The 19,873-nt window shown below is 45.6% G+C and overlaps 3 protein-coding genes across 9 annotated transcripts in view; 2 read left to right on the top strand and 1 right to left on the bottom strand.

Annotated features, from left to right (window-relative positions):
* The window catches only part of SPPL2B (signal peptide peptidase like 2B), a 31,643-nt gene extending 25,206 nt beyond the window's left edge, over positions 1-6,437 (bottom strand). For all 3 annotated transcript variants that reach the window (XM_051639887.1, XM_051639888.1, XM_051639890.1), the window contains exon 1: positions 6,164-6,437. In XM_051639887.1, coding sequence (XP_051495847.1) covers positions 6,164-6,220 — 57 coding nt within the window. In that variant the 5' untranslated portion in view covers positions 6,221-6,437. The remainder of the gene's footprint in view (positions 1-6,163) is intronic.
* On the top strand, positions 6,362-12,902 carry LSM7 (LSM7 homolog, U6 small nuclear RNA and mRNA degradation associated). Of its 3 annotated transcripts, XR_007891599.1 has the most exons (5): positions 6,373-6,418; positions 6,763-6,853; positions 8,224-8,295; positions 11,850-12,050; positions 12,745-12,902. XR_007891599.1 is itself a non-coding variant. In XM_051639913.1 (4 exons), the coding sequence occupies exons 1-4, from the start codon at positions 6,383-6,385 to the stop codon at positions 11,990-11,992; spliced, it is 342 nt and encodes a 113-aa protein (XP_051495873.1). In that variant the 5' UTR covers positions 6,362-6,382; the 3' UTR covers positions 11,993-12,902. The 3 variants fall into 3 exon arrangements, 2 of the variants coding, with proteins under 2 accessions (XP_051495873.1, XP_051495874.1); XM_051639913.1 differs by having other exon boundaries at positions 6,362-6,418; positions 11,850-12,902; XM_051639914.1 differs by lacking the exon at positions 8,224-8,295 and having other exon boundaries at positions 11,850-12,902.
* On the top strand, positions 12,745-19,279 carry LOC127394121 (kelch-like protein 23). Of its 3 annotated transcripts, none has more exons than XM_051639898.1 (4): positions 12,745-12,813; positions 13,119-17,343; positions 18,064-18,475; positions 18,676-19,279. In XM_051639898.1, the coding sequence occupies exons 2-4, from the start codon at positions 16,422-16,424 to the stop codon at positions 18,986-18,988; spliced, it is 1,647 nt and encodes a 548-aa protein (XP_051495858.1). In that variant the 5' UTR covers positions 12,745-12,813; positions 13,119-16,421; the 3' UTR covers positions 18,989-19,279. The 3 variants fall into 3 exon arrangements, with proteins under 3 accessions (XP_051495858.1, XP_051495859.1, XP_051495857.1); XM_051639899.1 differs by having other exon boundaries at positions 12,753-12,813; positions 14,592-17,343; XM_051639897.1 differs by lacking the exon at positions 12,745-12,813 and having other exon boundaries at positions 13,002-13,956; positions 14,592-17,343.
* The last annotated feature ends 594 nt before the right edge of the window (positions 19,280-19,873 follow it).

Below are 19,873 nucleotides of genomic sequence, written 5' to 3'. Positions count from 1 at the left end.
ATAATCTGAAACATATGCAAAAACTGTCTTGTCTACAACTTGTAAAACATTCTGTTTCTGGTGAAACGCTGCCCATTCATTAGTGACCCTAGGACAGGATGAGTGGAAAACACTAGGTTCAGAAAAAAAACTAACTGCAAAAAAACCCAACCCAACACCTCGCTTAACCATCTTATCTTTCTACCACCTCTCTTCATGTTCTACTGTCCTCTACCCACAGACCCAGCTCCTCCCTTCCCATTCTTCCTTGTCTCTTTCTCTTGTTGAACACTCTTAAACAAAACTGAAGTCATTGAAGCTTAATTGCTCTATTGCTTGCATTTAGTTTTCCCCAAGCAAATAACTTTGTACCCACCAGAACTGCTGAAACCTTGTTCTGGAGAGAAACACAATGTAATACCCCTGATCATCACTGCTACTGAATTAGACAGAAAGTTGTGACTAAGCTGGCAACATCTGGTTTAACATTCATAAACTAAACATAAATTAATGATTTAGTAATTATACAGTTATACTCTTCCAAATAGAATCGTAGAATGGTTTGAGTTGGAAGGGACCTCAAAGATAATTGAGTTCCAACCCCTCTGCATGGGCAGGGACACCTCCCACTAAATCAAGCTGTTCAGAGCCCCATCCAACCTGCCCTTGAACACTTCCAGGGATGGGGCTTATTCATCTTACACTTTTTTTCTTCAGAGAGCAGATAAGAAGCAAGGTTCTAAAGATGACCAAAGGCAGCAGCAGAATTGTGTCTTAACACATTGATGCAAAAATCTGTTAAAAGGATCCGTCATTCTCATTTCTCCTTCTTTATTTCAAACCCCATCACACGGAAGTTACCCTGCACCCCTAGGAGACACTCAGGGTAAAAAGATGCTTTTTGGAAGACTTTGAAGAATCATCCTTTAAACATAAACAATCTCCATGCTGCCTGGAGGATAAATTATCCCATTCTACTGCAAAACTGTAAAGAAACATCATCCTAAAAATATCCAGAAGGTATAAATTCTTATAATTATCTTTTTATATAATTGGGCTTTGATAATTCATGCAGCAACTTCCTCCTTTTTTTTTTTTTACAACGTTAGTGTCCACCAAGTGCTCTAAAATCAATTACGTTTGTCCTAAAGTGTGTTGGATAGGGCAGGTTACACAGTTTATTTCAGCAAAGATTCAAGTCACTAGAGCAAAGTGCAAGTTTACAAGATGCAGCCATCTGTGGAGGAAGGGAGACACCACTGTGCAAATGTGTTGAGGAAAAAATGTTTTTAGCAAAAAACCTCCAGTTATTTCCCATCATGGACTTTTAAACTCATATCTGAGCTATCCAACCACAGAACCTAAAACCCTTTCAACAAAAGTATTGAAAAAGAATCCATTACTATTATCTTGAATTTTACTTTCAGGAGTAACAATACGTAGAGATCCAAAGACAGACACAAAGAGAAACCAGGACAACCTGCTTATTGCTACAGTATCTGACTGGGCTTAAAAAACCAAAAAATAGAGTAGCTCAGTTTTGAATATTACATGTACAACTGCCTCCAAAACCTTCAGGCGGTTATGCCAGAGAGAGCTACATATAACTGAACAGATTTACTTGAGAAACAATAAACCTGTACAGTTAAAAGCTTTACATTTAAAAGATACAAGCTAAACGTCTTTAAAAAAAGAGAGTAAGTACAGGGTGTGTTGCTACATTTCCATTTAGAGAACGGTTCCTGGAAGGCAGCAATGATCCCCAGGTGGCACACTGAAGACAGGAATACACAATTGTGCTTTCTAAGCAACTTACTGGATATTCTTTAAAGAAATATCAAGGGAGGAAAATGATCTTAACGTGAAGTGCTCATAACATTTCAGTGCCAAAAGACAAGTAAAAATCAAGGATGAGAGGAATTAAAGGTAATATTAGCAGGGCTAAAAGCAGAAGAGGGTGTAGAGAGTTTTGGACAGTCCATAGGAAATGGAGTCCATGGAGAATGGGGATTAACAGACTTTTTTTACAAAGCAATTATCACTCAGCATCAAAACATAATTATGAAACCTGTTAATGGTCTCTACAGTTTGTCCTTATCCTACCAACAAAGCAGAGCCACAGGTATTCGAGTTTCTTGTTTCAGGACCAGAGGGCTTTGATGCTTTGAGTTCAAAATGCAGCTGACGTATTGGGCTGGTGGCAACATTTTTTATGGTTCTTAGTTCACAAAGATCACTCCATATCACACATGAACCCAAGAGAAAAAGTAACCTCCTGTGCAGAATCTATATAAGGTACCTAAGACACCCAAGGGCTCTTTTCCAAGTGCTTGGATATCATACTGACAAACATTGACACTGCAAACAAAAAACAAATTGCAAACACTGACAGAAAAACAGCTGTTGTCACAAAAAGGTGGTTTATGATAGTTGCTTCTTCCAGTACATATGATCGAGAAAGCACAACAACAACCTTATTATGAATGAGCTTCCTAGCCTCAAAGAGCAGAAGTACCCTCTCGAGCTCTACCCCCACCAAGATCAAGAGGGACAGGGATCTACTGCGGAGAGTCCAACAGAGACTACACAGATGATGAAGGGACTGGAACACCTGCCTGAGGAGGAAAGGCTGAGAGACCTGGGGCTTTTCAGTCTGGAGAGAAGACTGAGCTGGGATCTAATTAATGTCTCTAAATACATGAGGGCTGGGGGTCAAGAAGGCAGGGACAACCTCTTGTCACTTGTGCCCTGTGATGGGACAAGGGGCAATGGATTCAAACTCGAGCCCAGGAAGTTCCACCTCATGATGAGGAAGAACTTCTTTGCTGTGAGGGTGACAGAGCCCTGGGACAGGCTGCCCAGAGAGGTTGTGGAGTCTCCTTCTCTGGAGACATTCAAGACCTATCTGGATGCCTTTCTGAGTGACCTGCCCTCGTATTTATTCCTGCTCTGGCAGGGGGGTTGGACTCAGTGATCTTCGAAGGTCCCTTCCAATCTCCAACATTCTGTGATTGTAGCTAAGTAGGGAATTATCTATTTTCCCTCTTCCAATAAGGGTAAGAGTATTGGTATTTAAACATTGCTACCAATCAGGCACCCATACGCAAACACCTAGTTACCAGTGCCATGTCACAAGTAACTCTGCAAAGCTGGAAATCTGCTAGAAACATAGCCTTATGGAGATTGCTGTATAATCAAGACAAAGTGACGTGTTTTATATAAAGCTGCAGAACAAGGAAAAGGTTTTCACGCAACCAATGTGTAAAGTCCGACACCACAATTTAACTGTCAAGGGAGCCAATCTAGTTGTTTGTGGCATTAGAAGAACATGTTTGTTTGCTCTGAACCTCATCAGATCTTTCCATGGTTTATTTAATGCAATAAAAGAGCAGAACACTTCCTATTTTTTTTTGCCGAGGGTTTGTTGTTTTTTTTTGTTTTGTTTTGTTTTTTGGTCAAGTTGGTGAATTAATGAGCTCAGAGGCAAGCACTGGGGCTTGCAAGTTAAATGACAGGAGAAGATGGAGAGGAGGAATATATGGTTTCCTCAGGAGGGGAAGAGATGGGACAGGTCCTAATCTCTTCACTCCTGGGACCAGTGACAGGACTTGGGGAAATGGCAGAAGCTGCATCAGGGGAGGTTTAGGTTGGATATCAGGAGAAGGTTTTTCACCCAGAGGGTGCTTGAGCACTGTAACCAGCTCCCCAGGGCAGTGGTCACAGCACCAAGGCTGCCTGAGTTGAGGAACCCTGTGGATGATGCCCTCAGGCACATGGTGTGATTCTTGGGGTGCCCTACACAGGGACAGGAGTTGGACTCATGATTCTGATGGGTCACTTCCAACTCAGCTGATTGTATGATACTATGAAATCAGCTCACCCATATTTCAAGAAACTACAATGTGAGTGACCGAGAGAACCTAGTGGCTCACTCTTGTTCCTCCTTGCCTCTGTTCCCAAACTCTACAGGATGCCCCATACACTTGTTCCACTTTCATTAGCTCCTTCAGCTCATTTGGTCACCTGAATCCCAGAGAGATTTAACAGACAGTAGGAGCTGTGTTTTGAAGAAGGAGCGAGCAAGCTATGCTCATGCTCACAGTTTGCATCACACAAGATGCACAGTGCATTTCTGCAAGAGCTGAAGTGTGTTCTTTCCAATGAACTGCACCAACCAATTTGGAGACCATTAACTTGCACACAAAGCAAACACTACTTCAACAAGCCCTGTACAGTGGGGAGAGTTTCATATCCACAATGCAAACAATTCCATGAGACTAAATAATCAGCCACCACCTTAATGCAGAATTTCAGACAGTCTTTTCAACTCTTTGGACCTACATCACGGAGTGCTCTCATATTAAATGCACAGACCACCACTTGAATTCAACATTCTACTGAAAGGTAGTTTAGCAAAGACCAGTAGTTTAGCAAAGACCAGCTAGATCCAACATGCTCACCACAAACCATGAGACTGTTCTTCCATTAGTCAAAGGCTTGTGTACGTGTGTTGTTACAGGACAACTGAGAAGTAGCAAAGTCATGAAGGAATGGTTAGAATGAGAGGAAAGTTAAATAAAAGCTGAGGACTCAGATCCCAAAGCAAGATTTATGTGCAGATTGTACTTTTATCTATGAGATCACATCCCTCTTTATGTGTTGCCACCTAGGACACAGATCTGGGACAGCCATGCTTCACTAGCCAAGCTGTTCCTTCTCTGTAAATAAGTCAAAGTTTAGAGACAAATGTGGACACTTCCTCCTCCTGCTTCAGAGGAAAAAAAAATCCTATTATACTATCTCAAGGAAGGACACAAAGATATATTCCAAATACACCAAACGACACTAAGAGAAGAGTGAGCCATTGATCACGAGTACAGCTGGTGCACAGCAAATGCACACACAGCTCATGGTGAGAGCTGCCAGCTTTGTCCCCCAGAACGATCCCATCCAGCAGTGACTGGGGTAGCGTGGCAGTACCAGTGCACCAGAGCACTCCTCTCAGGCTGATGTACCTAAAACTTCCTGACAAGTGCAAGCACAAGAGATGTAGAAGTATCGCAAAATATAAGGTATTCAAACAAATTTTAAAGGACCTAGCTTGGCAAACAGAAAAATACTAGCAGCATACAGTAAATTCACCTCTTGCTGCTGCAGCTGGACTGTTTCAGCACGCTGGTCAGTCTGTTCAAAGCTTAATGAAGCATGGTGACACCATTTCACTGCAAAACAGATCAAATGCCTTGCTTACAGAAAGGGACTATGCTGCAATGCATGGAACTGAAGCCAACACCTCCAAGTATCCACCACTGGACTATCTCACCTCCTGTCCTTCCACACTGTGATGTGCTCACCTTTCCCAAATGGATGGATCAAACTGACTTCATGCCAGTTCTTAGCCCATTCTCATCTCTCAGTGATTGGTGGGGTGTATGCTGGCACTACCAGTCCACTTGAAGCACTAACAGATGCCAAAATGCACAGGGCATGTGGGAAATAAGGAAGAAATTATGCAGGAGAAGATAATGCAGGGGAAAAAAGAAAAAAAAAAAAAAAAGGATGATGCAGAAATAAAAGAGAAGTTAACTGGTGACCAGACCATTCTGTTACTAAAGATCACTGGCAAGAATCAGTAATGAGACAGGCAAGGAGGAGGGGAAAAACGAGATAGAGAACCCTCCAAATTAATCTGCTGGCCCGACAGGGAGCTGGTGTTTTAAGAACTATGAGGAATATGCTGTTAAATATAGGAAGCGGAAGAATAAAACTGAACAAACTGAACCCCCAAATATATCTATATCAATACTGCTAAACCGCGGAAGGACGCAATTCACAGACGTGGGGACACAGTCTGGGGGACGAACGATGGCATCTTCTTTCCTGGAGAAAGAGCGGCCGCGGCTCAGCCACGAGCAGCCCACGGGCCGTGCCCGCGGCTCGGCGGGCCGGGCTCTGCCTGCTGCTACCGGGCAGCCCGGGCTCTGCCCCGCGCCGTCACAGCCACGAAAGGCGACGCTCCGAGCGAGGCCCGCAGCACCACAGGCCGCCCCGCCGAGGCCTTGGCAGCAGGACAGGGCCGGCGTCCGCCTGTGCCCACCATCGCTCTGCCCGGTTCCTGTCCCCGTCCAAGCATCCCCCCTGGGCGTGTGGCCTGAGAGGCTCCGGGCCCGGCGCAGCCACTCACCTGCTGCAGGAGCTGCAGGAGCAGGCAGGCGCGGAGCCGCACCCACCGCGCCGCCATCCCGGGCCCGCCGCGCCGCGCCCGCTTTGTTTCCGAGCGGGCCGGGCCGGGCCCTTCCGCACCGGGTCACCCAGCAACCGCCCCGGAAGTTCCGCCCTCGCCCGGCAGCCGCCAACGGGCTTCGCCGCGGCGCAAACGTCACTTCCGGCGGCGGCGGATGAAATGGCGAACGTCGGTGGCGGCGCGGGCAAGATGGCGGTGAGGAGCGCGGCGGCCGCGGCGCGGCCTGGGGAGGCGGCCGGGTCTGGGCGCTCCGCCCGCTGCTTGTGGCTGCCCGGGGGCGGGCCCGGCCCCGGCCCCGGGGGCGCCGCCGTGGAGCGCGCAGGGCCCCAGTCCCGGGGTGCCGGGCCCTGCTGTGCCGGGCCGGCCGTGCCTCCTGCGCCTGGAGCTCCGCCCTGGGGCGCTGCCTCGGCCTCCTGACAAGCAGCGTTATAAAAAGAAGCGTTACGAAGTGCATATGTAACGGGGGGGAGGGTGGGCGGGGTAAGGAAGGGCGGGAAGGGTTCCCGGTAATTCCGCCCGTCTCTGCTCCTCTCCTTCAGGATAAGGAGAAGAAGAAGAAGGAGAGTATTTTGGATCTCTCGAAATACATTGACAAAACAATCCGAGTGAAGTTCCAAGGCGGGAGAGAAGGTGAGCCCGTGCCGCTCTCAGGCGGGTGCCTCTTCAGCGTGAGGCTGATTTGGCGTTTTTGCGTTTTTCCTCGCTCTTTGCTCGTTGTCTTTTTTCTCCTGTGTGGTGGTGTTGCTTCCTTTCAAGGAAGGATGAAGAGGAGTGGGTGCTTTCATTTGTTCCTGTCTGCTGTCACCGATGGGAAGCTTACTCCTTTAACTCTTCCATTATTCCTATGGCTGCAATTTTACTTTTATGTTTCATCCGTGCACGTTTTTATCTTCTTTTATTAGTTGTCTTCAGCTGTCTTGTTTCTTCTGGCAGCTGTTTCGCGTTGTGAGGGTGTATTTAAAGCAGCAAAGAAACATGGGTGTTATGACTGATCCACCTGTCATCCCTTTCAGCTGTTTACATATTAAAAATTTCTGGAGCTCATACATTGTTTCAATATCTTTTGTCCTGTCTTTCCATCACTTTGGAGGCTCTCACGTCCCCCTTGGTTACTTGCAGCTGACAGGGCCACCTGCAGGCGGTTTGTTTGTACGGCTGCGTGGGAGATGCTTGGCAGAAGCTTTTGCAAATCAAACTTTTTTTTTTTTGCTTTTAAAACAACCTTTTAAAAACATACTGGGACCTGGTGCTTGTAAGGTTTTGGAAGTTACTGGGACTCCTTTCTGAGAAGTGTGGGTTTTCATTTTTGGCTAGTTGACAATTCAATTGGTTTAGATTTTCTTTAAAAAAATTAATGCTAAATTCCTAATCTTCATCTAATGCCTGGGACTGTAGGAGTCTCTGAGTTGGGCTGTTAACAATGATAGTATGTTGGTAATAAAAGAAGTTTTTTTAAACTGGAAGATCACTTTGTGTGGTGTTGCAATTAGTCTTGTGAAATAATGTTTTGGGAGAAAGTGCTTGTCAGTCTGCAGGGCCTTCCTGTGAAGGCAGTGCTTGTGCTAAAGAGCTTATGTTTTCACAAGAAGAGTTTTCTGAGGAAAACACTTCTAAAATATTACAGTTGTACTTCATTTTTTTGCCATGCTCCTTGGCTCAGGGCAATCTTTGGTTTTGGGCTTGGTTGTTGTTTGTGGGGTGACTTGTATTGATTTATGCTGAAGTATTTTTAAAATGCCCTGAAATTGACAGGAAACCATAATGCTCTTGAGCATTTTGAAAATGGGGTGAAAAACCTGTAAGTTTCACTTGGCACAGCATAAACTGGATCATTGTGCATTTGTACTTTGCTGAAGAGGGCACTGGTTCATGTCTCTGGTTTCATTGATAGCCTTGCTTGAAGGAGGGAAGAGAGCTGGAGAACTGAAGGTGTCCTTCACAGTGTTGCTCTGTTCCTGGTTGTAGTCTCTAATAACTGTTTTGTGTGTGGTCTTCAATAGCAAGTGGTGTCTTGAAAGGATTTGACCCTCTTCTGAACCTTGTGCTTGATGGTACCATTGAATATATGCGAGGTAAGTGACATGTTACCTCTATACAATTTCAATCCTCTTTGATGGAATAGCCTGAAGCTGCATGTTGATATAATCCAGACTGAGGCATGTTGGTAATAACTAAGTCCATAGAATCAGCTGAGTTGGAAGGGACCCGTCAGCATCATCAAGTCCAAATCCTGTCCCTGTGTAGGGTACCCCAAGAATCACCCCATGTGCCTGAGAGCATCATCCAAAGGCTTCTTAACTCAGGCAGGCTTGGTGCTGTCACCACTGCCCTGGGGAGCTGGTTCCAGTGCTCAACCACCCTCTGGGTGAAAAACCTTTTCCTGATATCCAACCTAACCCTCCCCTGATGCAGCTTCTGCCATTTCCCCCAGTCCTGTCACTGGTCCCAGGAGTGAAGAGATCAGGACCTGCCCCATCTCTTCCCCTCCTGAGGAACCACAGGCTGCAATGAGGTCACCCCTCAGCCTCCTCTTCTCCAGGCTGAACAATCCCAGTGACCTCAGCTGCTCCTCAGAAGTCATCCCATCCAGACCCTTCCCCATCCTCGTGGCTCTCCAATCGCTTGATGTCCTTTTTATGTTGTGGTTCCTGAAGTTGTAGGGAAAGGGATAAGAGGACAGAAATTCTCTTAAGCATAATCCCTGTGTTAGATCATTCTTGGAAGTCCTTACTTGAGCTCCTCTCTAACTAATTTGTTGCTTTTGTCCTGTAAGGCTTGAAGAAAGTCACGTGCTTTTCTTCAGATAAGGCCTTTGCCTGTGTTTATAGTGCTGCAGTATTGGCTCAAAGCAAGAAAAACATCTCAGCAAGAACCATTATCTTGCTATCTTAAACTCTGCTGTAAATGCAGTCTTTATATTTCTGGGGAACTAAAGCCTTCCATAGTATCTTGGGGCTAATAGAGCTGTAGGGTTTTTTCTATTTTCAGTGTATTCTGTGATTCTCTGATTCTATGAAATACTCCCATTCCCCTTTCTCTACCCCAAAACCAAATTTATCATGTGACAGGAAAGCATTTCTGAAGAGTATTTGAGGAGTTTTTGAAGAGGAAGCACTTGAAGCTTTAATGTTGCTCTTAGAAGGGAGTTTCAAAAGATGTGTCGTGCTTTTTTATCAAATGTATTGACATCTCAAGGAGGGTGGAATTGGCTGTTGCTGTGATAAGTGTTGGTCTATAAATCATGGAAGGAGGGGCTGGTTACTTGGGAGGAATATAGGACTGTTGTCAGAGAATGCAGGGAGGCAACTAGGAAAGCTAAGGCCTCCTTGGAACTTAACCTTGCAAGTCGGGTTAAGGACAATAGAAAGGGCTTTTTCAAATACATAGCCAACAAAACTAATACCAGAGGCAATATAGGCCCACTGCTGAATGAGGTGGGTGCCCTGGTGACAGAGGATTTAAAGAAAGCAGAGGTGCTGAATGCCTTCTTTGCCTCTGTCTTTACTCCTGCAGGCTTTCCCCATGAGCCCCAGTCTCATATAGCCCCAGTAGAAGTCAAGATAAAGAAGGAGTTTGCCCAGGTAGATGAGGATTGGGTTAGGGATCAGGTGTGTAATCTGGACATCCATAAATCGATGGGTCCAGATGAAATGCATCCAAGGGTGCTGAGGGAGCTGGCGGAGGTCATTGCTAGTTCACTCTCCATCATCTTTGGTAAGTCATGGGTAACAGGAGAGGTGCCTGAGGACTGGAGGATAGCAAATGTCACTCCAGTCTACAAGAAGGGCAAGAAGGAGGACCCGGGTAACTATAGACCGGTCAGCCTCACCTCCATCCCTGGAAAGGTGATGGAACAACTTGTCCTTGGCACTATCTCTAGACATATCAAGGAGATGGGGGTCATCAAGAGCAGTCAACATGATTTTACCAAGGTTAAGTCATGTTTGACTAACCTCATAGCCTTCTATGAGGAAATTACTAGGTGGATAGATGATGGTAGAGTGGTGGATGTGGTCTATCTTGATTTCAGTAAAGCATTTGACACCGTCTCCCACAGCATCCTTGTAGATAAGTTGATCAAGTATGGGTTTGATGATCAGGCAGTGAGGTGGATCAAGAACTGGTTGAAAGGAAGGAGTCAGAGTTGTGGTCAATGGGGCAGAATCTGGTTGGAGGTGTGTGACTACTGGAGTCCCTCAGGGGTCGGTACTGGGACCGGTGTTGTTCAACATCTTCATCAACGACCTGGATGAGGGTACAGAATGTACCCTCAGCAAGTTTGCTGATGACACCAAGCTGGGAGGAGTGGCTGACACACCAGAAGGCTGTGCTGCCATTCAGAGAGACCTAGACAGGCTGGAGACTTGGGCGGGGAAAAACCTGATGAAGTTTAACAAGGGCAAGTGTAGAGTTTTGCATTTGGGGAAGAAAAATGTCATGCACCAGTACAGGTTGGGGGCTGACCTGCTGGAGAGCAGTGTGGGTGAAAGGGATCTGGGGGTCCTGGTAGACAGGAGGATGACCATGAGCCAGCAATGTGCCCTTGTGGCTAAGAAGGCCAGTGGCATCCTGGGGTGCATTAGAAAGGGTGTGGTTAGTCGGTCAAGAGAGGTTCTCCTCCCCCTCTATTCTGCATTGGTGAGGCCGCATCTGGAGTATTGTGTCCAGTTCTGGGCCCCTCAGGTCAAGAAGGACAGGGAACTGCTGGAAAGAGTCCAGGGCAGAGCCACAGAGATGATGAAGGGAGTGGAACATCTCCCTGATGAGGAAAGGCTGATAGAGCTGGGTCTCTTTAGTTTGGAGAAAAGGAGACTGAGGGGTGACCTCATCAATGTTTACAAATATGTAAAGGGTGAGTGTCAAGAAGATGGAGTTAAGCTTTTTTCAGTGATGACCAGTGATAGGACAAGGAGTAATGGATACAAATTGGAGCATAGGAGGTTTAAGGTGAATATCAGAAAATTTTTTTTTACTGTGAGAGTGACAGAGCACTGGAACAGGCTGCCCAGAGAGGTTGTGGAGTCTCCTTCTCTGGAGACATTCAAAACCCGCCTGGACGCCTTCCTGTGTGATGTACTCTAGGTGACCCTGCTCTGGCAGGGGGGTTGGACTAGATGATCTTTCGAGGTCCCTTCCAACCCCTATGATTCTATGATTCTATGATTCTCTGTCCCCACTGACAGTATTGATGGGCTTGGTCTGGGAATATAGCAGTACATTCTGTACTTGGTGTGTGCTGAAGTCCTGCACTTTTCCTGGCTTGCATTGATCTCAAAATGTTTGTCTATAATGGCATTTGAAGTGGGTTTAGGAGCTTTTTCTTTAATCAGTTGTGTGCCTTTTGCTGAGATGAGTGAAAGGGTCTCTGAATTCTTTAAAAGACAATGTGTTCTGCTTTGCATACAAAGTGAATTTCTTTATTGCTTACTGTGGCATGTGCTGCTTTGAAAATGAATGTCTTGAACATAGCAGGTATTACTGCAGCATCATTTTTATAGTCCATAAGTTCAATAAAACAGTGCAGAGATACCTGGAAGAAACCTGCATCTCTGTGCCTTTTAAAGTTGATGGAATTTAGTTTCTTTTCCTCATGTTCCCTTTGTAACTGTGGATCTCTGTTTTTCAGATCCAGATGATCAGTACAAATTAACAGAGGACACACGTCAGCTGGGACTTGTGGTCTGCAGAGGCACTTCTGTCGTTCTTATTTGTCCACAGGATGGAATGGAAGCTATTCCAAACCCTTTCATTCAGCAGCAAGATGGCTAGTGCTTTTTTCCAATTCTCTCTGAAGACTTCAAGGGTGCAAATCAGCAGATAAAACTCTGTGCGTGAGAAGCTTCCTGTTTTGGGGGAGGACTTTGAGTGTGTATTTGTTAGTGTGAAAGAACAGTCAACTTTTATTTTTGTGGCTTTTCATAAATAGTAAAGGATGGGGCATGGTGTGTAGGAAATAAGTTCTGATTATTTCCCCCCCCACCCAGATAAATGTTTAACTACATTGTTTTGAGCTGACAGCAGAGAATATACTGCCAGGGAATTGTCCAAGACCCTCTTGATCTTTTGAGTTTTAAAACAACCACATCAAATTAGTAAAAAATGCCCTGAATATTGGTTATGTTGTTTACATTTTTAGCTGCATTAAAAAATGTGTTTAAAGCCCAGATACATTACAGCATGTTTTTCTTCTGGGCAGGTGTCAGTGCTCAGCTGGGAAGCACTGTGTTGTAGCCTTCCTGCTGTAGAGTTCAGTCTCTTTTCCTGCTTGCTCCTGCTTCAGTGCAGGAAAATTGCTTCCCTTGTTTAGTACTTTGTCATCACCTTTACAAGTTACGTACAGCTAAGATCTGTTCTAGCACTTGTTCCCAATCCGTTTATCAAAGGTTCCCCCATTTCTAAAGAAGGGCTGGACTAACCTCTAGGATGATTCTTTGCTGAGTGACATGAACCCTACAGAAGTATCTTATTTGATACCTGGAATTTTAGGGAAAAATATTGAAGATCCTAATGTTCACTTGCAGGCAGTGTCTGGAAATACTGCATATTTTTGATACTGTAGCTGTCCACTTGTGGTTACTGCAACTTGATTTGTAAGTAAACATTTTTATTTCTTTTATACTGAAGAAATAGCAAGATTTGAGGAGTTTTGAATGAATAAATACAAATTAATTTCTTCCTAGATGTCTTGTTTTTAGTCTGAAAAAGTGCTCTTCAGCTGACATGGGATTTCCTTGTGGTTGCAAATCTAAATTAAATCTGTTCAGGAGGTGTATAAACACAGCTAAACCAGGAGAGACCAGATCAGATGTTGTGCTCCACTCTCAAGACAGGAAATCAATGAGAAATGTGTGAGAGCATCTGGTCCCTTTCTGAGGACTTTTGCGTTTCTGTTCAGGACCTCAAAGATTGTGTGGTGGAGTGCCTGGAGGCTATATGTGACCTGCTTCTGCCAGCTGCTTTTCCTGAAGACCCTTCATGAGGTGGCTGTGGCAGAGTAAATGTTTTTGGTGGTGGCAGCAGCCTTGTTCCTGGAGCTTGTCAATAAAACATGCCAAGGACAGGTGCTATTGGCTATTCATTATGGCAGCAGCACTGGATTCCCATTCGTAGTGTTTCCTGGGTCAGCTCTGAAGTGGATGAGACCTTGAAGTCAAATCAATTCCAGTTCAGTGTATCTGACTTCCAGGAGGCCATGAAACTAGGGACCTGTTGTCTAGCATGTTTGTGCAAACTTGAATGCTTCTGGATTTTAATCCAGGTGTCCATCCTTTGCTTCTCAGAGCTGTGTGGAGAGTTGCACTCTTCCTGACATGATTTTTTTTAACACTAAAAAACTTTCTTCTCACATCTGCACAATTCCAAAGAGACTCCTTACTTAGCATGTTTGGAGCAGAATTTGGTCACTATCAGCCTGAGCAGAGTCTTGACTTTAACCTCAGGTGGGAGAGACTGCTGTTTGCTGCAGTGATGCTGCTGCACCATCTCTGCACTCTTCTGAATGTATTGTCAGAAATAGCTGGTGAAGTTCTTGAGTTGATTCCAGGCTCTAGATGCAGAAGGTGTGGAGAGATCTGCCTGAAAGCACATGTCAAGGGCATCAAGGCTGGAGAGGGGCAGGTTTCCAGCATTTCCTGCTCAGTTAACAGGTTGCTCAGTCATCATTGCAAGATACATGGCTGTCAATTTGTACAGTGCAGACTTCTGGATTATATTTGGGAGTCAAGTACCTGAAGGTAATATGAAAATTATGGCTGTTTTCCTACCTGTGACTATAAAACTGCTTGTAACAGCAGTTTTGCAGAAGCCCCTTCCTGATATGCAGAAGGGAGCCTCTTTGTAGATCCAGATAGTGGTGTTCTGCATGCTGAGCTCCACTGAGTATTGGGACTGAGTCTTAGTGGGAAGGGTTCTTTGGTTTAAGGGCACTAGTTCAAGGTCACTGTTGTGGTTTGTACCCAACATGACAATAAAGGAAGAGCCCTGTGTCCACTCACTCGCCTCCCCCCTATCCCCCCACTCTGGGATGAGGAGGACAAAGCTCTTGGGTTGAGACAAAGGACAAGGAGGATTTTTCACCCATTAAGGTCCTGTGCAAAACAGACTCAATTTGGGGAAAAAAATAATAATTTAATGTCACACTAATCAATGCCCACAGGACACAGACACACCCAGAGCTAGGCTCACACACCTCACCCCACCCCTCCCTTCTTCCCGGGCCCAAATCACTTTGTTCTCGGTTTCTGTCCCTCATTCCCTGCAGCAGCATAGGGGGCTGGGGTTTGGAGTCAGTTCACAGGCTGGTGGTTCCTGCTGCTCCTTCCTCCTCAGGGAGAAGGATTCCTGACAGTCCTGCCCTGCTTCCCCACAGGGTCCATGGCACAGAGTCCTCCACCAACCTCTCCATGAGTCCTTCCCACCAGGCCCAGAGCTGCCTGCAGAGTCACTGGGTCTTCCCCTGGCCTGGGGGCTTCCACAGCTGCATCATCTGAGGCCATGGGCAGCAAATCTGAGTCCACTCGCCACAAAATCCAAGTCCACTGGTTGTGTTAAACCCTCCTGGCGCCTTCAGGGATTGTTCCACGACGTTCCTCTCACCGTGGGTTGCAGGGAAGCTTCTGCTAGGGCACCTACTTCCCCTTCCTCCTCACCAACCACCAGCACTGCTCTGCCTCTCCAGCTCTGCTCTTCTCTTCCAGCTGCTGGATCTGCTCAGCTCTTACCTCAGTTCTTTCGTATGCTAATGGCAGAGGTGCATCTATTGTCCCTCTAATGGATTTTTGGAGCAGGGGGAGCTTCTCAGCTTCTTACCAGAGCCCCTCCTGGGGTTCTTCCCTGCTACCAAAAAACCCACCAGAACAGTCATTGTGCAAATCTCTCCACTTCATAGCTTGGTCTAAACACTTTGGAAAAATTCACTGTGTGGCATCAATGAACTGTTTGCCTTTATTAAGTGTTCAGTGTCTTGAGACTGGGGATGGCTGAACATGGGACAGCCATAGGGCCTTGAATGGGGTGATACATCATAGGATATTTGTTAGTAAATTCAATAGAAGTATAGCCTAATAAAAGTTTACTAAAATACTGAATTTGCTATACTAAGGGTTGCTTTTAAAACAATGTACTTTGTGAAACTATCAGTCAACGATGCCAAGCATCCTGTAGGTTGTGATAACATCAAGTCTTCTAAGAACCTGTGGCACCTACAGACAACCCACATGTTGGTTCTGACCCACCTGGGCAACCTACCAGCAGGAGACTGGAGACAGGACCAGGACAAAGATGACAAAGGACTAGAATCAACAAAGACCCCCACAGGAGACCCTCGAGCAGGCATAATTACAAAGATAGCCAATTCCAGGAAATAAAATGACTCTGTAGAAGAATTCTGGGAACTCATTGACATGGAACTGAATATGCATGGTTTTGGTGTATATTAGTCAGGGTGTTTCACTGACTCGTCGGAGCACTCATGGTGGAGAAGCCCCAGTGCTGCCCAGCACTGCAATAAAGAATGCCTGCTCAATAACAGCTTGTTTGTTGTTATTGGGTCTTGATCTTGGAATCCTTACCCAGCCGCACCAGCCTCCCACTGCGGTGAGGAGTGTTAGAAAGCAGGGGGGGCTGGAAGCTCCAAAATTTTTGTTTCAGGGGGCTTGTCATTCCCCCCACCTTTTACTAAAGTATAAAGTTAAATATATATTAAATTCTGCAAGTGATCTGGAATTTATTATTAAAGTTGAACTGATAAAGGATCTGGCTTTGGAGAAATCAGTGTTGTGGGTTGTTTTTTTTTTTCCCAGTAGGTCTCAAGCTTTCATATGTTTTTGATTCGCAAAAGTGGAAAGTACTGTAATGGGTACTTTTTTTTCAAACAGGGTCTTTGTTCTTCTTCAACTTCCTGATATTTAGTCAGTGGTTAGAAAGGTGTTTCTTGTTCCTCCTTGTAGTCCAGGCTCTTTGTTTGGCTGACAGGTCCCCTCATTTGCTGTAGATGCTAGTGAAATCTGTGGATGTTGGGTTATACAGCTCTCCTGCTATTTCTGCTCTGAAAGCAGCAGGAAAGATTGAAGAGCAAAGCAAAAGGGTAGAAAACACATGCTATTTTTAGGTCAAGATAGGCTTATGTTTCCCGAGACCTCATGTAAGTAAAGGCTGCATAAGGGCTGAGTTAATTTTAACTGTCTGGCAGTCAACGAACATGGAGCCTGCACAAGAACCAGAGGAGCTGGGACCTCAGACAGAAGCGATTGTCGACACAACTCTTGAGGTTGGAGAGAGACTCTTTCAGGTCAGCCGTAGGGTGCTTTCAGAACACAGTCGTTATTTTGAAGCCATGTTTTTTGGGGGAGCAAGAGAGAGCTCTGAACACCACATTGTGATCAGAGGCATCGATGCTGCGGCTTTTCAGGCACTACTCGAGTTCACCCGCACAGCCCAAGTGCTTATAGGTCAAGAAAATGTGACCAGCTTACTAGAAACAGCTGATTTTCTTCAGTTTGACAGGGTGAAAATGTTGTGTGAAAAATTTCTGGAGAGAGAGCTGCATGTTTCCAACTGCCTGGGCTTGATGACCTACTCACAGCAATTTGCCTTTAGAGAGCTGTATGTGTCTGCTCTGAATGTGGCTCTTAGTCACTGGGGGGATGTGATGTGCCAGGAAGAATTTAAGGCACTGCCCAAAGAAATGCTGATGCAGCTTCTAAAAAGTGATGACCTCTTTGTTTCACGAGAAGATCTGGTTTTTGACAGTATTATGAGATGGATAATGGAGGACCCAGCAACAAGACAGGAAGACTTTCTGGATTTGGTGGGTGAAGTCAGGGTCACTTTTCTGAGTCTGTCCTTCCTGGATATCTTGGTGAAACGCAGCAAGCACCCTGGAGACACAGATACCTTTTCCAGGCTACTAAAGAAGTTAGACAGCTGTCCTCCACCCAGCTGGCAAAATTTGGAACTGTGTCCTAATGCTGGCCGGAGCTATGACACCTTGTATGTCCTGGGAGGAAAGCATGACAAGGAACAGCAAGAATTATTTCTCTTTCAACCTAAAACGGGGACCTGGCTGGCTTGTTCTCCACTGCAGCGCAAGAACCTCACCCAGTATGCACTGGCAGCAGTAGGTAACTTAGAGGAGTGGGACTGAGCAAATGCAAACAGAAATTGAGACCTAGAGACCCAGATGAAGGGAGTCCAGCTGCTCCTCCTAATAAAATGTGCTGTTCGGTGTTGCTAAAACCTCATTTATATTTGTATTCATATTAGTTCAAAGAATGAATTTGTTTTCCTTAGTGCTGAGAGAATGGTAGACATGGCTGAGTATTTCTTTTAATGTAGCAGGACCTATCAAACTTCTTACCTCACCTTTATTTCGACCAGGTCTAAAGACTTCACTTGAAGCAGCCTGGGTTTTTGGCCTTCTCTTTCATGGTGGTTTTGACAGATGGTAGCTGCTGACATAGAGTTGCTGTTAAACTTACCCATGGATGTTACCAGATCTTCATGGTTGGAGACTTTCAAGACAGCTTAATACCATGGCTTACCTTGTTCAGTGTTGGTGATAGTCCCATTTCAAGTGGGGAGTTTGGACATGAGACGTTCTTTCCAACTAATGTTTCCATCATTCTGGTCAAGAGTGGGAGCAGACGAGGAAGCACTTACTGTGTCCTGTAGGCCCAACATACCTGTGCAGATGAAGAATCAAATACTGCAAATTGATAGAAAGAGCAGTAATTTTCTCTGCTCATCTTGGACCTCATTGGTACAACCCAGGGAGAACCCTAGTTCTTGGGAGCCATTTCCAGCCTTTATGTGACTGATGCTTTTCTTTGCTGTCTTTCCAGGTAGCTTCCTTTTTGTGACAGGAGGATATTTTCGAGATGAATTTGTGTGGTATAGTGTGGATTGGGTGCTTATCTACAGCTGCTTAGACAATAGGTGGCTGGAAGGACCTGCCATGAAGAAGTCCCGCAATAGCCACTGTGCAGTAGGAGCAGGGCTCTACCTCTATGTACTTGGAGGGAGCACAGATGAAGGGATAATCCCAGCAGTGGAGCGCATGGCTTTGGTGGAGTCAGAGTGGGAAAACATGAGTCCTATGGCCCAACCTGTGGAAAGAGGAGATGCGGTCAGTGTGGGAACCAGGATCTATGTGGTCTGTGGCCTGGATGAAAATGGACATGTATATGATGGAGTGCAAAGGCTGAACACAGAGACAGACAGCTGGGATGTCATCTCATTCTCCCCACTTCCAAGGTAAGAAATCTTCTGGGACCTGGCAGGAGAAGAAAGGTTCTAGTGTTGGTCCTGCCCTAAAAAGAGGTTGGACTGGAGAAATCAAAACTTTGTTGATTCCTCTGTTTAAATTTGACTCAATATGAGGACCAAGGTCACACTGAGTATTTCAGGGACCAGATCTTTCTACTGATTCTGATCAAGCGTTTCTTCCCTGCCAGGTATGACCTCTGCATCACATCCCTGAATGGTGCTCTCTACACCGTTGGAGGAGGAGCTTTTCGATTTGATGTGGAGACAGATGAATGGACCCAGGTGGATGAGGAATGTTTGACCCAGAAGTTCTTCATGGGATGCAGCACTGTGAATGGACGAATTTACCTCCTTGGACAGAGGAAAGGGAACAGTGCCCTCCCAGTGGTTGTCCTCTTTGATCCCTATGTTGACATGTGCCAGGTCATAGACAACAAACTCCCTTGCCCCCTTCCTATTCATGGGTGTGTCTCCATGCGGAGATTTGATATGTGGGCCTGAGTGATGCCAGATCCAGCATCACCAAAAAGAAAGCCATGTGCTTTACAGCCAATGTGAGTCAGATTGCATCAAATTTGGTTGGTGAAATTTTTTAATATTGAAACTAGGTCTGTTGCTTTGTAATGCCATCTTTTTATTTTCTACCTGGCAAATTAACTTGAAGCAAAAGCCAGTGAAACCTTTGTGTCTACACTGAAGTTGCACATCATGATTGGAAACAGTGGTCAGTGTCATTCTGGTGCATGAACTCCTCAAGGCTGATGCTAAATAAAGGGCTGCTCTGACCTTTAACCTCTGTGTTAACTCTTTGTTCTTTGACCAGCTGGAAGAGGCAGGAGACTCATTGCATCAGTGTTAGAAAATATTGTAGGAGTAAAATGAGTGTGTGTCAAGGGAATCTTCAGCAGGATGTGTGAGCTCTTTGTCCTGTAGGACAGAGCAAAAAAAGCCAAGCCAGGCAACCACTGCCATGCCCAGTGCCAGCATCATTTTAGCCTGAAATAAGCACATTTTTCAGGTTATGTCATTATGGCTAAAACTACCTTTATTTGAGGCTGGACAGCACCACGGGGGGGGGGGGAGGGGGAGGGGAGGCTACTCAGGATTTATGTATATCATCCTTGTAGCCTCCATTGCACCCTTTCCAGTATATCCCTGTCCCTCTTGAGCTGGGGAGCCCAGAACTGAACACAACACTGCAGATGTGGTCTTAGGAGGGTGGAATAGAGGGGGAGGAGAACCTCCCTCTACTCATATATTGCAAGGTGAGAAGTCATCCAACCCCAAACTATCTCATAAAAAATGTTAGGAAATTCAGCAGGCAGCAACAAATGTCTGTGCTGGCTGTGCAGTCTCTGGGAAGCATCCTGCTCCTTAGGTGAGAGG

This window comes from Apus apus, chromosome 24 (genome assembly GCF_020740795.1).
Source record: "Apus apus isolate bApuApu2 chromosome 24, bApuApu2.pri.cur, whole genome shotgun sequence".
Classification (NCBI taxonomy): Eukaryota; Metazoa; Chordata; class Aves; order Apodiformes; family Apodidae; genus Apus; species Apus apus.
This window is presented reverse-complemented; position numbering and strand designations above follow the sequence as displayed.